Source organism: Silurus aristotelis, assembly GCF_946808225.1.
Source record: "Silurus aristotelis genome assembly, chromosome: 18".
NCBI lineage: Eukaryota > Metazoa > Chordata > Actinopteri > Siluriformes > Siluridae > Silurus > Silurus aristotelis.
In genome coordinates this window covers 13,262,287-13,279,924 of record NC_139591.1, presented here as the reverse complement: position 1 = coordinate 13,279,924, position 17,638 = coordinate 13,262,287, and the positions used below count along the sequence as shown (strand labels likewise).

At 37.6% G+C, this 17,638-nt stretch overlaps 1 protein-coding gene across 4 annotated transcripts in view; it reads left to right on the top strand.

Annotated features, from left to right (window-relative positions):
* Positions 1 to 17,638, top strand: part of LOC310741456 (3',5'-cyclic-AMP phosphodiesterase 4D-like) — a 200,805-nt gene that overhangs the window by 37,650 nt on the left and 145,517 nt on the right. For 2 of the 4 annotated variants that reach the window (XM_083569316.1, XM_083569314.1), the window contains exon 3: positions 5,376 to 5,596. In XM_083569316.1, coding sequence (XP_083425442.1) covers positions 5,376 to 5,596 — 221 coding nt within the window. Of the gene's footprint in view, positions 1 to 5,375; positions 5,597 to 15,340; positions 15,667 to 17,638 lie in introns of those variants that run through there. The other 2 variants (XM_083569318.1, XM_083569309.1) reach the window with 2 other exon arrangements.

Below are 17,638 nucleotides of genomic sequence, written 5' to 3'. Positions count from 1 at the left end.
ATTTACATACAGAAACTAAAAGGTGTGATTGAGTGTCACGTTAATGTGTTTATAGTTACCTGAATGGATACATATTTATGCTACTTGGCTGCTTTATGAATAAGGTATTAGATTTTTTTCTTTAATGTACCTTTCAGTTGCTCAAAACAGGATTTCTTATTTTCTCCCTGACCTGCAGTTCAAAAAAACAAACCAATACTTGTGTGTCCCCAAGGTAAAATAACCCTGTTACATAGCTGAGGGAGACGATGAGCATGACCTACTTAAGAGCTCCCATAAATTCAACTTAGCTGAGTCTGCCAGTTCAAATGACCTAGCTCAAAGTATCAATAATCACCACTAGGGCAGCAGGTGCAGCATTACTTTCATTTTGCTCTCTAATTACATATTTTCACTTATTCAAACTCATGTGCGTGGTTTCTGATTCATAACCAAGATGATGCATATGAATGCACACATTCTGACATTAAAGCATTTTCAGGTGACCCCTTGATGTTTTTTCCAGTTATAATTTGGTTTTAACCTATAGGGATCAGGACAATGTAGACTGTAAATGGAAATAATCTTGGACAGTAGATATTGAGGTGTTTTGTAGAAGAAAGTGATTTCCTTTAGCCATCTATAATGGCCACAAATGAGCAGTCTGAAGCATTTAAATCAATAGGAAGCGAAAGCATTAGTCAATGTCTTCTCATTAAAGAACATTGTACAACAGAGGTATGTTCTACCATTCATCCACAGAGAGTTTGATAATGGATAGGGTTGTCAAATACAAATGATCAAGGAGGGAGCTTGAGTAAACATGTGGGATTCAATTAAGAAAAAAAGGATATGGTATCATTTTTTTTTTCAGGAGAATGCACATGGAAACAATATTGCCTTGTGTCCTGGCTCTTGGGATGAAAAACATTCAGTCTTTTTCTCAGTGGACAGTGTTTGTCAGTTGCATGCTCATGTGGACTACGTAAACTCTGGCTGTGGTGATAACCACTGATAGATATTGAACCGATTTAGACTGTATTACCACAAGGGACAAAAAGCACTAACTCACCATTAACTATAAACCAACCAATATACACTATTAAAGTGCTCAGGTTCTGGTTCGGGGGGGGGGGGGGGGGGGGGGGCAGGTTGCATTAGCCTATTCAATTCAATTAATTTTTATTTGTATAGTGCTTTTAACAATATACATTGTCTCATATCAAGTTATTGTTGGTGGAATCACAGTCTTGCTTATCATGTTACAGATCCACTAGGCTCAGTAGGTGATACATGTAAAGCAAAATCCAATCGAATGCAAAATCAGTATAGATCAGAACATAAAGTGCCACTTCACACCTCCACTGCTTGCTTTACTGCCGTTTTTCACGGTCTTACCAGGTGTGTTGGCAACTCTTTGCCCAATAAATGATACAGTACTGTGCAATAGTTTTAGGTAGGTGAAAAGAAATGCTGTAATGTAAGAATGCTTTATATATATATATATATATAAAGCATTCTTTATATAGTTCCTGCTTAGACTGCTGCCCCCGCGACCCGAATTACGGATTAAGCGGGAGAAAATGAATGAATAATATATATAATATAATATTTTTTTATTATTATTTTTGGTTATTGTTAATTATTTACAAAGTGAGGTAAGAAAAAAAGATTCTTAATCAAATCAATATTTGGTGTGACTACCCTCTGGCTTTCAATTCTTACAATTGCACACTTTGTACACTTGCATAAAATCAAGAAAAAACAAGGTATACGCCATCAGCAAGTTCTCTTGTAGGCAAAGATTTCAGATTGGAGTTTTAAGATTCAGTTCAAGTGCAGTTCAAGTTATTCTGAAGAAACACAAAACAACAGGCAATGTTAACAACCATGGACACAGTGGTTGGCCTAGAAAACTTGCAATATGCAATACATTTGACAAAATCATGCTTACTTTCTTTTGACCCTGGAAGATGTAGCAAAACCAGTGGGCCCCCGGAACGCCGATTTACTGTCTAGAAATGTTTGGCCAGACGTGGTCTTCATGACCTTCATACCTTTGGCGTGAAAACAAGTCTAAGCGTCTTTACTCGAAAACATACGAACTTTAATGCAAAAAAAAAAAAATGTCAGCAGGTGCTCTGGGCTGATTAGTCAAAATGTTTTATATTTGGCTGTAGCAGGTGGAAAGTTGTTTGCGAAAGATTAGCAGGCTGCATTTCTGCAAATGTAGTTGGATATTTGGTCAAGATTAATGTTGAAGAAATGCAGGCAAATACTTCTCTATCATGCACTAGTATCTGGGAGGCGTCTGATTAAACCCAAATTAATTCTCCATCAGGGCAACGACCAACAACATACAGCCAATGTTGTTAAGAACTACTTTCAGCATAGAGAAGAACAAAGAAGTGAAGGTTGTCCCCCACAGAACCTTGATCTCTACATCATCAAGACTGTCTGGGATTACATGAAGAGACAGAAGGATTTAAGGCACTGATTTGTGTTGCTTGGAACAACCTACCTGCCAAGTTATTGTACTTAGTAGAATTCTTGGCCAAGCGTGGTCACAAAAAAATCTTTATTAATTGATTATGATTATGATTGATTATTAGTCCCTGGTGGTCTAGTGGTTAGGATGCGGCGCTCTCAACGCTGTGGCTCGGGTTCGATCCCCGGTCAGGGAACCGACCCCAGCCACTCTTAGAGCCGGTCCCAAGCCTGGATAAATGGGAAGGGTTGCGTTAGGAAGGGCATCCAGTGTAAAAACCAAACCAAATCAAACATGCGGTCCGTTGTGGCGACCCCTGATGGGAGAAGCCGAAAGAAAAGTAAAAAGTAGATTATGATTGATTATTGATCTTTCTTTTTTTTATTAAATTTTTTATTTATTAATTGAAAAATTTAACTACTACCACTTCTTTTTACGTTACAGCGTAAGTATTTTTACATTACAGCATTTTATTTTTTATATCTCCCTGAAACTTTTGCACAGTATACATTTTAAATGCTCTGCTTATTTAAAAGAAAGCATATTTGTCATGACCTAGTTAAACACTTTTTTTTAAAACTAATAACTACTAATGAAGGACATCAGAGAAAGAAAGAAATGGCAATAGCATAACTAAAATTACTATTTCACAAAAACATGCATAATCTCTTTACAGCTTAATTGTTTGGAAGGATGCAATCATTCTTCAAAGATGATTGAGGAAGAGAAACAGATGAGGAAACCTAAGAACTGGATCATCAACTAGGCCAGGGCTTTTTGGCTGACATCAATGCATCACCTCACTAATAACATGGCCGAATAAGAAAATCCCCACAGCCATGCTTTGAAATCTAGTGCAAAGCCTAAACAATAGAGGGAAAGGCCGTCGTCCTTGTTTCTTCATTATGCATAAAATTCAATTGATCGGCACTTATATCCACTTCCTGCCTTTTTATATACATAATACTTGCTGAAATGCAAATGATAACAGGTACTAAATTGCTTTGGAGAACTTTAATTGGTAGTTAAACAGATAAGAGGGTAAAAATGTATATATTACTCACTGGCAAATTATTGTGGTATTAAAGAATATAACACTTTGGAAAACCTTTTTTTTTTGTTTTGTAAAAACAGTATATCCTGTTTAGATTTATTTACTAAATGCAATAGGTGTGTATCCAGACAGCACTTAAATGACTGATTGATGGCTTGTTCACCACATACACCACAATCTGAAGAGTAAAACTAGGTGACATATGAAACTGTTTGCCAAGTATTATGTTTTCATCAAGTCTTTTCACCTCCGTAAGGTCACCGTGTTACACACAGTGCAGCATTATTGCCAGCTATAAAATTATATCTAAAAATAAACCCGCTATGTAGCAAAGGCACTAGAATGTACCAACACTTCAGTCCATACAACACATAATCTAGACCTGCATATCTACCGGCATTATAGTTTCCTATGCGAGTGTTTATCATTATGTAGTGAAGAAATATTTGTATGAAATCTCTGCTATGACTGTAGCTGCAGGATTTCTGATCATTAACTGGAATTAATAATCAAAACATTGTGCACTCAAGCTTTGTAAAAAGCATCACTGAAAGGCTGAGTCGTTAAGCTTGTGTAAGAATAGGATTAAAATGGTTTAAGCTTGTCTAACCTTTTGTTTGTTAATCTTGTTGTATTATCTTTATGTTTTATTGTACCAGTTTATGTAAGGTAGTCAGCTGACTGAGATTCCCTCTCATTTTTTTTTCTTCTGCATGGTCACATGGCCACATTTTTATGTTCCCTGGGTGTGAGAGTGTGCGCTGACTACAAATGACCCCCTTAGTGCATTATTTCCCAACGCTTTCAAAGCATGACTCAGTCACATCATATAAATAATTGTGCAATCTCGAGTCTTTGTGAAATGGAAAACAAATGGATATGATTGCAAAGTAATGAGCACTTTTTAAAAATTATTTTCAGTTATTTGTGCATTCTGATTGCTGAAACAGACGGATAATTAGACAAGGAAAAGACTAATCACACTATTAGAGGGTATGTATGGACAAGAAAGAATCTTTTCAGTCAGAAAGGTGTGTGCCTTTAGCAGATTTTAGTTTATGCATGTTATTAGTTTATGCTATTAGTAATGAAATGAGAGTTTAGGGAGATGTGCGGCGCAGTGATTTGGCTCCCCTGCTCGCTTCAAGCAGCTTCGCCATGTCTCTCCGCAACATGAAACTGGCCCTGTGGGAGGCAGTCTAAGAGATGTGCTGCACAAACACCAATGTCCCTCATGGCACATGATCTACAGAAGTAAACACAATGTAGGCCTATCAAATCCTTACATTATGTGTCAGTCATGTGCGTGAGAAAAAAATTGCATATCATTTCACGTCAGTGTCCTGGTTCTTTTCTGCCACCTATTTCAGTTCGTATTTGCAAAGGGGGATGGTCTAGATTTGATGTTGAGTATCTGCAGCTATTCAAGTGCTCCATGCATAATGAAATAGCAAATATCATATTCATGTCAGCATTGCATCCCAGCCTTGCCAGGGGATCTCTCAAGATTGTGACTTTTTTAAGGTAAAGTTAAATGAAAAGATCATGACGAATAAATAGAAAATAATGAATAAATATGTAAACCATATTCATGGGGCTGGCTTTGTTCACAGGGGAATTTACATGCTAGAATAGGTTTGAATCTCCTGGTTCAATTGAGGGGAAAATATTATGCTACCACATTCAAAGACATCCTATACAGTTGTGTGCCTCCAACTTTGTGCTAACAGTTTGGAAAAGAACCAGGATGAAATGTTGAACATAACTGACAAAGTACTAAATATTCCTAACGTTTTTGAATACTTTGTTCTAAATGAAACTTAGCCTTCCTAATGTCTGTGTGTTTTGTACCAGGTAAGCGACGGCTCACTGGAATCCTTGGAAGCCGAGGACAACCCAGGCCCCGAGTGCTTTCTGGTACGCAGGTTATCCAGTAGAACCCTGCAGCTGCCTCCCCTGGCATTCAGGCAAGCCGAGCAGTTCGACTGGAAGGAGAATGACCAAATACCTCGACCCACCACACTGGCTCCTAACATGCCTCCTCTGATCGCTATCACCTTGGCGGAATCCAACAGGTCAGCAAATGAATCACATGGCAGCTTTAAAACGTTATTGTGTCACAATGGTAATCAGGAATTGCATCAATCTTTCTCATGATCTCACATTGAAGACTGAAGCTCATCTTCTAAATATTTGGCAACATGAATTAAAAGCATTAGACTCTCACAAAATATGATGCCAAAATATTGTGTGAAATGTGAAGCATTTTTTAATTCTGTATGGAAAACCAGTGTTTCTGATTTCTGATTATTAAAGGGATGTCATTACTTTAAGTCACTAGGGTTATTAATAGTCACTAGCGCTATAAGAACTGTAAAATATGCAGCTACACGTTCTACAGCCATGATATCTTTGTAGATAAATAAAGAAAAACTAAAATAATAAATCAGACTGCATACTTTATATACAGCAAACAGATTAATGATTTGGTCTTTACTATTAATCAGGGATGCTACTGAAGATTTTACTGAGTTCTGTTTGCGAATAGTTTTTTCTAGTTTTGATAGTTAACAAAATCAATAATCATGCTTTAGAGTAAAGATTATCATATAGTTAGCATACATTATATGATTAAAATGTAATGCATGTTATAAAGGCCAGTGAGTAGATAAGGATGATGGATTAGGTTAGGGATTAGAAAAATCTGCAGTTTTAATCAAATAAAAATAGTAAAATAAGCAAGCAGCATGCAGGCAACATGCCTTAACTATACTCAAAATTTGCAGGTAGCTGTTAGCTACATTTGTTACCTTAAATGGAGAGGAGAAGAACATAAAAGCAGAAAAAAAATCCATAAATCATATTGGTTTATTGTTAGAAATGACATACTAGGTTGTAGCTGTTTTTTGTTTGTTTGTTTTTTCAGTGTTGGTTTTGGCAACATTTGTTAGTTTTATGTTTACAGTGATTTATTAGGTAACTTGTGGGTAACATGCTCTTTCAGTAGCACCTGATATTGTATGTTAGGATTCGTAAGTAACGAAACAGGCTCATGACTGATCTTAATGCATCACTACACAAGCCTGATTTTATTGCTTTGGAACCTTTAAAGACATTCAGCTATGTTTGTTACATGATGCCTGCTTTACATGTCTGTTAAATAATGACATGAGCATTTAGTTAAGCGGCGCGTTTGTCACTCTGCTCTGCCAATGTTCTCATTCTTTGAAAGGCCATCTAATTTCATTTCCATAAAAACGAAAGAAGTAACCTTGATCAATCTGCCCCTTTTGAGCATTCACCTTGAAGGCTCCTTCTGACAATCGATCTCTGAACCGGGTCACCGTGGCTTGATTAGACTGTAATAGCTTTGAAAAACCGAGACCCATATTCCATTTGTCTTTTTCATTACTGTACTCTCACTAAAAATTATTAATAGTAGAATCCTGTATACACACACAAACACATAAACACACACACGCGCGCGCAATTCGATTAAATTGAATTTAATTAATTTTTATTTGTATAGTGCTTTTAACAATACGCATTGTATCAAAGCAGCTTTACACAGATAATGTGGTAATAAAAAATAAATAAGTTTATCATTTATAAGATTTATAAGATTGTCCCCAATGAGCGAGCCGGTGGCGACTGTGGCAAGGAAAAACTCCTCAAGATGGCATAAGGAAGAAACCTTGAGAGGAACCAGACTCAAGATGGAACCAATCTGGGTGGCACCAAATGTCCATTTATTACAGATAAATGATGTTGTGGTGTGTAGTGATGGTGATCAGATGCAAACTGTAGTCCTGAGTGCAGCAGACTGTTGACATTAACTACAGTCCAAATCCAAATCCTGAATGTTCCTGTTCTTACTCCGTAATTTCATGGATCCCCAGGGAGTTGATGAGAAACTGCCAATCAAAGAGAACACCAGAGGCCAGGATGAAGTGGGCAGATCCCAGAAGGGGAGAGGAGACAGTGGTCACTGAAACCTCAGGAGCATGTTTAATTGGACAGAGAGAGAGAAAAAGAGAGAGAGAGAGAGAGAGAGAGAGAGAGAGAGAGAGAGAGAGAGAGAGAGAGAGAGAGAGAGATAAGAGGGGTGACAGGGAGAGAAGGATATGGATTATTAAGTATCCTTATTGTTGTATGAAAGTTAAGGACACTGTGCAGCATAAATAAAAGGGAGAGCCAGAAGGTAACACAGTCATAAGGGATCTCTGGGATAAGAGACGGCCCACCACACCACCGTCAACAAACCCAATTGAATGTGTGAGAGTGAGGGGATGTCAGCATACAAATATTCCAGTTCACTTAAGTTCTATATCCATGATCTGCTCCTTTACCTAAGAAAAATCTACTGATAAAATGCCTAACGAAATAAATATGTTTTTAGTCTCGACTTGAACACTGAGACTGTGTCTTTGTCCTGAACACAAATTGGAAGGCTATTCCATAAATGTGGGACTTTATAAGAGAAAGATTTACCAGCTGCTGTAGTCTTCATTATTTCAGGTACCAACAAATAGCCTGCATTTTTTTTTTAAGTAGGCATGGGGGATCATATCTGTACAGAAGTTTACTCAGATACTGCGGCATGATACCATTAAGTGCTTTATACGTCACTAGTAGTATTTTTAATGATTGCGAGATTTATTTGGGAGCAGTGTAGACTGATTAAAACAGGGGTGATGTGGTCATATTTTCGAGATCTGCTAAGGACCCTTGCTGCTGCATACTGTACTAACTGAAGCTTATTTATGCACTTACTCGCACACCCAGACAGTAAAGCATTACAGTAGTCTAATCTAAATGTAACAAAAGCATGAACTAGTTTTTCTGCATCTTGAACATAATATTTAACATTTTAGTAATATTCCTAAGGTGAAAGAAGAACAGAGCCTCAAAGAAAAGACTAGGGTCAATAATTACACCAAGGTCTTTGACTGCTGTACACACTGAGACAGAAACACCATCCAGAGATGCTACGCAATCGGGAAATTTACTTCTAGAAGCATGTAATAAGAGTACTTCCGTCTAATCCGAAATTATCAAGCATCCAATGTCTAATGTCCTTTACACAGTCCTCAACATATTTAAGCTGATCTCTCTCATCTGGCTTTGCTGGAATATACAACTGTGTATCATCAGCATAGCAAAGGAAGCGAATACCATGTTTATGTTTAATTTCACACAGGGGCAGCATATATAAAGAGAAAAGCAGTGGGCCTAAGACAGATCCTTGCAGAACACTAAACTTTACCTCAGTGTGGAGAACTCACCATTTAAATCAACAAACTGATAGCGTTCAGTCAAATAAGACCTAAGCCAGGAGAGAGCTGTTCACTTTATTCCAACAACATTCTCTAGTGTAGCAAGGAGGATATTATGATCAATAGTGTCAAAAGCTGCACTAAGGTCGAGCAAGACAAATAAAGAGACAAAGCTCTGATCAGAGGCGAATAACAGTTCATGTACCACCTTTACTAGCGCCGTCTCTGTGCTATGATGAGGCTTAAATCCTGATTGATTAATTGAAAAAAATTTATTTTTAAGTAGATGGGAGCATAACTGCTGTGCTACAACCTTTTCTAAAATCTTGGAGGATAAAGGGGAGGTTGGATATTGGGTCAAGGTCAGGTGTCATGATTAGGGGGTAATAACTGCCAGTTTGAAGGATTTAGATACATAACCAATGCTAATAGAAGAGTTTTATATTTTTAGAACAGGTTCAAATACTTTTGGAATTACCTGTTTGAAGAAACTTGCAGTTAAGTGATCGAGCTTACAAGCTGATGATTTTGATGAGGAAATAAATGAAATTAAGAAATGTATTTAATTTTAAATACTTGTAAAACTTTGTTTTTGATTGTCTTTTATAATTACACTGCTATCTACAGGGTTATTTATAAAATAGTTTGGATTTTGCCAGTTTTTACACACACACACACACACACACACACACACACACACACACACACACACACGCGTGCAGTTACACACATACAGCCACTCTCCATCTCCATCATTCTCTCTCACTATTTTTCTCTTATTGAATGCACTCTTTTGCATAGAGAACATAACAGGATGAAAGCCTGCTGCTTAAAATCAATATCCTTCTGCAGCTATTTGCTGAAAAGCTTTTTTCATTCCAAGTCTAACACATTTTTACGGTTGTATTTCTGTTTGCATCTAGCCATAGCCATGATATGTTGTTTTTTAAAATGATTACGATATATGAAACTGCTTAGTCCAACATTCTCTTATTAAATTTATGTACAGTGTATCCGGAAAATCTTCACAGCGCTTCACTTTTTCCACATTTCTTTATGTTACAGCCTTATTCCAACATAGTATAATTCATTATTTTCTTCAAAATTCTACCAACAATGCCCCATTATGACAACATGAAAGAAGTTTGTTTAAACTCTTATTTATAAATTTATTAAAAAAAATAAAAAATAAGTATTCACAGCCTTTTCCATGACACTTAAAATTTACCTCAGGTGCATCCAGTTTCCACTGATCATCCTTGAGAAGTTTCTACAACTTGATTGGAGTCCACCTGTGGTAAATTCAGTTAATTGGACATCATTTGGAAAGGCACACACCTGTCTATATAAGGTTCCAAAGTTAACGGTGCATGCTAGCGCACAAACCAAGCCATGAAGTCCAAACCCAGCCAAACGGAGCAATCGTGGAGAAGGGTCATAGTCAGAGAGGTAACTAAAAACCAGATGGCCACTCTGAAAGAGCTCCAGCGTTTCTCTATGAGAGAGGAGAACCTTCCAAAAGAACAACCATCTCTGCAGCACACCACCAATCAGGCCTGTATGGGAGAGTGGCCAGACGGAAGCCACTCTTTAGTAAAAGGCACATGACAGCCCACCTGGAATTTGCCAAATAGCACATGAAGGACTCTCAGACCATGTGAAGACCACGCCTAAATGCCAAGCATCATGTCTGGAGAAAACCAGGCACTGCTCATCACCTGGCCGATACCAGCCCTACACTGAAGCATAATAGAGTGAAGGTGGCAGCATAATGCTTCTGTTTTTTAAAGGCAGAAACCGAGAGACTAGTCAGCATAGAGAAAAAGATGAATGCAGCAATGTACAGAGACATCCTTGATGAAAACCTGCTTCAAAGCGCTTTGGACCTCAGACTGTGGCAACGATTACCCTAAGCATACAGCCAAGATCACAAATGAGTGGCTACAAAACAACTCTGTGAATGTTCCTGAGTGCCCAGACTTGAACCCGATTAAATATCTCTGAAGAGATCTGAAAATGGCTGTGCACCAACGCTTCCCATCGCCTGATGGAGCTTGAGAGGTTCTGCAAAAAAGAATTGGAGAATCTGCCCAAAGCATCATTACTAAAATATACTTAGGGCTGTAATTGGTGCCAAAGGTACTTCAACAAAATATTGAGCAAAGGCTGTGAATAACTAGTACATGTGATTTTTTTTTTCCAAACTGAGAGACCATTTTGAAGGGTCAGGAAACCTTTGCAGGTGTTTTGAGTTAATTAGCTGGCATGGCATGATGGCATGTTACCATATTCACATTCTTTGTGAAATGTGAGACAAAATCATCACAATTAAAAGAACCAAAACCAAAACCAAAAGAACTTAAACTAGTTCAGTCTGTGTGCATTGAATTTGTTTGATACACGAGTTTCACAATTTAAGTTGAATTACTGAAATAAATGAACTTTTCAATGACATTCTAACTTATTGAGCTGCACCTGTAAATGTCTTAATAGAGCTTTGTACACAGGGGAATTGTCATGCTGAAACAGGGTTGGATTTTTTAGTTCAAGGAAAATTCAATGCTACTGTATCCAAAGACATCCTATACAATTGTGTGCCTCCTTTGTGGTAAAAGGTTCTGGGATGAATTGCTGGAAAATTCAGCTGTCCCAATACTTTTGTCCACCTAATGTACTGTATATTGGACTTAGCCTGACTCAACAAACAAAAACAAAAAAAACCCCAACAAAATACTCCATACAGAGATTTAGTAGGGTCCTGGGCCACCATGATATGTAGTTCTTTCTTTTGCTTTTTTAGAATTTTTTTTTTTTTTAAACCTGTCACTCTTTAAATTCAATATGTTTTCTTACTCCAACTCAGCAATGCTGAGGTGGCAGGAAAGATTTAGAATCTCTCTTAACATAGTTTATCTTGCCTCAAAATGTGCTACATTTGGTATTCATTCAGCAGAAGGGCCAAACTCTTAGTGAATTATTTAAGTGTGATGAAACACATGCTTGTGCCAAATCGCTGATTTCTTTAATGCAGTGGGTCGTTCTAGTCCATTGCTTTTCTGAGCTGATGGAAAGCGCAGCACTCTTGGGTGCTTTTGGCATCAGTATTACTGATAGCTCATATTGGCATGGCATATTGGCATATTAGCATTGTATAATCGATTCAACCTTAAAATGTTGTTGTCATGATTGTTCTTTAGTCTCAGGTGTACTCTGTATCTTCTGACTCTAAATTAAAATACTAGAATGAATACATGCATGGCATGAAGGCGGATACCCTTGTAAAAAATGTGTGTTTCAGGGACTATAATCTTACGGGGGACCCCACAGTTCAGTGTGGTCTTTTACTCTTACATGTATGTTCTGATTCAAATATAAAGCTTTTTAGATAAATTACAATTATATTTATAATCACTAATTTGTGTTTATCTTCTAATATAGAACTGATTTGTTTAGTTAGACAATATTTGCTGTATTGGATGAGATTGGTTAAACTTTTTGCATGACAAGAACAAATCACCAATTATCATTTACATATAAACGACAGCCACCAACCTGGAAGAGTGAAGCTTTTGTTTTTTCTCTGTGTTTAACTAGCATACACACAGTGTTTTGTTTTACTTTCTTGTCATGTCTCCCCTCCATGTAATGTCTTTTTTTGGTTTTGTCACATGACCTTTTGCTGAACATTCTTTCTGTTTAAGCTTTTTATTAGGCGATGAATTGATACCCTTAATTTTACCTGAAGTATATGCTCACTTGTGCTTTGTCTCTACCATTACCAATTCTTTGTAATATTGCTTGCTACTTTCATCTAGAATTGTTTTTGTTCCACGATCTAGATTCAAGCCTGCTCTTTGATATTCTGTTTGTAGCTCACCTGACCTATTTTGCCCTGTTTCTGTTCCTAAACCTGTTTATCATTTTTTTACTATTGCCATCATGTTTTAAAAAAAATGCCTTTATCTGCTACTGCATCTGTCCAGTACCTCTCATTTGCTTCCTTTGAGACCGGCCAGGTCAAACTGTTGACCCCATTTTTTCAAACTATTGTGCCACAGGGCAGTTAAACACACTGGGAGGAAAATGCTATTCACTCTTTTATACATGCATGAACTCAGAGATGCCCACAATCAGTTAGTGTTTCTGATATTGACATGGGAGTTTGACAGCACTTTCACAAAGAGACCACAGCCAATTTTGCACCATTGGCTGTGGCATTGTTGGGAGTTAATTTGAGAACTCCATACAATGCTACAAGCTTTTATTATTTTTTATCCATGAGCCATTAAGTCAAAGTTTTAGCTTTTTCTAGTAATCAACTGTCATGTGACTTTGTCACACAATAAGGATCATAGGAGTTGTAAATGTGGGAAGGTCATCATCATGCTGTATGTTTGGAAGGGGCAGTGTTTGACTCATTTTTTTTTATCTTGTGCCTGACCCATTCTAATGCTGTACTTTTGCTTGGAGCTTTTTGCACTCTGTGTGACTCACTCTCTGCTGCTTTGGACGGTCCCACGTGAATGCCGGATGAATTTCACTTACCAAAAAACAGATCAAAAAACAATCATTTTTTGAATGGATATCCTCCTTTTAATACTGTAGACTTGTACCTAAAATCCTCTTCTGTAATCATAAAAATGTTGACAACATAATGAACATCCTTATAGTCTATGTTATAACAAGAGTATGGATTTATAAAAGGTTCCCTTTTAAATCTGGTTCCTCTCCAGGTTTCTTCCCCGTGTTGTCTCAGGGAGTTTTGCTCATTTCCACTCTTGCCTCTGGCTTGTTCATTTAAGATCTCTAACTCCAGATTTTTATTCAGGAAGTTGCATTGTGACAAATGTCTGTTCTTGAACGTGCATAAAATGGAATGGATTTTTACATAGCCAGAATTGCAAGAAAAATGGAACACTGTGAATATCTAAGACAATTTCAATCCAGGCAAACATTTCTTTTATTTTTAGCTAATTAAAAAAAGCACACAGGCTTGATTAATTACATTACACACATGAGCTTGCTTAATTCAATTGCACTGATTGTGATTGAGTGACACCACTATGAAAGGAGACGCATTGTAAATATTTGTACCATTATTAGCCTGGTCTGTGTACTGGATACGGTGGATGTTTTGGTTGTGTTTGGTGAGTCACATTTTTTATGAGATTCCAGTTGTTATATATGTGTATCAGATTTCATTTGAACACAAATTATAAACATGGCTGAAATATGTTATAACTGGTATATTCATAATACACCTTGTTTTCATCCACAAACTGTTACCAGAATGTTGTCGAGGCACACAGTTGTATAGGATATCTTTGGATATAGCAAAATTTTATTTCCCCTTCACTCGATTTAGAACCAAACCTGTTCCAGCATGACAATGCCACTGTGCACAAAGCCGTATGATTTACATGGATTAGAGTAGAAGATCTTGAGTGGCCAGCCATAGTGCTGTGATCTGTAGCAGGGTTAACTCTGCATTGCACATACAGACATGGACAGTGTGAGAATATTTGTTTGAATGTTACACTTGTGCAATGTATTTATTTAGACGTTGTTGTTGACCTTACAAAGAAATACGCAAAAAACATGAATTCGGTTGAACAAAATACAAAATACAGTGTGAAAGATTAGCTAATCAATACCAAGGTTAAGTAGTGTAATGTCAATGTGAAATGTCAAACAAGATAATCCAGGAATCCTTTTTTTTCCTGTGGTTTATGACCTAATGTTAACTATTTCAGATATGACAAGACCTTTCACATCTGAATAATTTTTTTTCACTGAAAGCTCATAAAGGTCAATGCTGTTATTTGTGAAATGTGCTATTAAAATAAGTTTTATATAACCATAACATATGTATAGGTGGATTAATGATTTATACATTTTCACTATATGGACTAAAGTTTTTGGACACCTGACCATAAGATTTGCTTTTTGAACATCCCATTCTGCATTTAGTTTTCATTTGCTGTTATGATTACCTCATTAGATTTTGGGGTTTTTTTGCGCTTGTAGAGTTTTTGTTTTGTTTGTGCTCATTCAGCCACATTGGCGTTAGTAAAGTCAGGTAGTGATGTAGGGTGAGGCCTGGGGTTCACTCATTCCAATTCATTATAAAGGTGTTCACCTTAAGGTCAGAACTCAATAGCAGACCACTCAGTATCCTTCACTCTAACTCATGTAAACCATATGTTCATGGAGTATATGTTCTTTGTGCACATCAGCACTGTCATGCTGGAACAGGTTTGGGTCTTCTAGTTCAAGTAAATGGGGAAATATTAATGCTACCACAAACAAAACCATCCTTTACAATTGTGTGCCTCAAGGAACCACATATGGATGGAAAAAAACTTTTTTTCCGTATAGTGTATAAAAATTGCAAAGCAAAGTTCAGAAGTTGGTACGATGAACGGACACACGCTCACGCGCACACACACACACACACACACACACACACACACACACACACACACACACACACAGAGAATTAAATCTGTGTAAAAGTCGGGTGCCGTGCCGGAAGGAGTGTCAGTGAGTCGGTGGATTGCAGGTGGAAATGCGAGAAGCGCTGGACCTTAGTGGAGGCATCTGCAGTAGCAGTAACATCTTGTAATCTCAGCACCACCACCATCAGCAGCAGCAGCAGCAGCACTAGGAGCTGATATCAGCAGCCACTTCAATGCGCTCAGAGCGAGGCTCACAGCGCAATCAGCACGCGACGCCGTTCCGATACCGAGCGCGAAGTGAACGCGGACCGACGCGGAAATGGACCGAAGCTACGCGGTGGACACGGGCCACCGACCGGGACTCAAAAAATCGCGGATGTCGTGGCCGTCCTCGTTTCAGGGATTTCGACGGTAAGGAAACCGGTATTGTGTAGGTTTTTTTTTAGAGAGAACAAGGATTGGGTGTGTAGAGGCTGAGAGCGGGCTTTGTCAAGCGCACTTTGTCCAAGACAAAAAAAAAAAGAGTTGTTTATTTATATATATTTTTTAAATGACCGAAGTATGAAAGCGTATTAGTTTCTGGTTTCACTTTTTCGTTATAATTTCTGTTGTATTAAGTGAATCATTGATGCTGGAAAAATCTGCCCATGGGTTCATGCTGAAACAACATGGATAACTAGAATCCTTACCCCAATAAATATGGATCACTAGATCTGCCTTCCACACAATAACACAACTCAGAAAGTTGCTTCGAAATGACAAATAAAAGCACAATTTCACTCCTTTGTCCAGTCTATTTAGAGGTACTTTGTGGCCCAGGATTATTTTATAAACCCTGCAGGACTTCAGTGCCCATCTGATTATTGGTGTTCAGGTAGGCAGGGTTATGAGCAGTTGGAAATGGGGTTTAATTGGACTGCTTTCACATTTGCGACAGTTACAGGACATGAGGTTTGCACAGATCGCGGCCGGTGAGCAAAATGGGTTAAAGTAGATGCACACCTGAATTTAAAGGTGCAGAAAAAAAAGGTTCACGTGTGTACGCTATAGCGTGGTTTGTTTGGCGCATTTGCAATCAAGATGCTGATCGGATGAAATGTCCTCCTCCTCCTCCTCCTCCTTCTCCTCCTCCACCTCCCTTGATGGATCTATTACAGTCAAGAAAATGATTTTTGAGAAGATAAAACAAAAAACAAATTGTACTACACAAAGTAACACTGGATTCAACAAAAAAAATGTATACAATTAGGTCAAATGTCATAATAGCTCTCAAGTGGATGGAATCAATAGTATGGAGAACTACTGTGTTTATATTCCTTAATCCCAAAACGTTTTGATGATTTTAACTGTTGTCAATGAAGATCCCTAATTTATGGATTTAGAGCAGTCATTTTTATTTATTTTTTTACTTGACATAAATTTTCTGTTTGCTGATTGTAAATCAGGGTTGTTTTTCCACCTTGAGTCGTCCTCGCTGAGACTAAGCTTGCCACTTGGACACATAATTAATGCGCCAAGGTGTCTTTCTTTGCCTCATGCTCTGCCTTCATTCATTCGGTATTCTGGTGAAATTGTTTCTGGCAAGAATCTCGTATTTATCTTCAATAACGATTCCTTCGTAGATCAGCTCTCAAGTGCACTTGAGCTTGCCATTGTGCAGCATGTTCATTTGATGACACACCATGCCTAAGAGCCAAAATAGGTTGATTAGGATGTTCTCAAATTTGTTTCGGTTAGTAACGCTTTGTGTCACCTTTGGAGAACAATTCTCAGAAGCATTGGCAAACTCTGTGTGAATAATTGTTCTAAATGAGGCGGGGAGGCAGGGTCACTTTATGCTTTCCTGACACTATTCCCATCACATCTCATTTTAAAAAATAGCCGGTGGTCATTTTGCTGTTTTTTTCTTTTTTTAAAGTCATAGGGTCCATGCTCTTACTTTATCTGTCCTGATCATATACAGAACATTATCCATTTTGCAGCATTATGTTCAACTAGAAGCCTCATGTTCATAGAGATTTTTATTATAGCTTGTATTCACATGGTTGAGCCAGTATTATTGCACAGTGAGATATGTGGTCAGTTCATGATAATTGGTTCGGTGTTTTGCTGTGTTTGGTTTGGTGTTTTTTATTTAAACACTTTGGTTGTCAGCAGCTTTTCAGTGAAGTTTTGACCATTGACACATTTAAAAAAAATTCGATTACTGATACGCTGTTTTTTTGTTTTGTTTTTTTTTATCTTGAATTTCATAAAAAAGTAGACAAATAATCTATAGAGTAAAGTAACCGATAATCCATCTAAATCTAATCATTTCCTTATTGAACAAAATGTGGCAATGATGATTCTGGCTAATGGGACCATGGTGGTGGACCAGCACCCA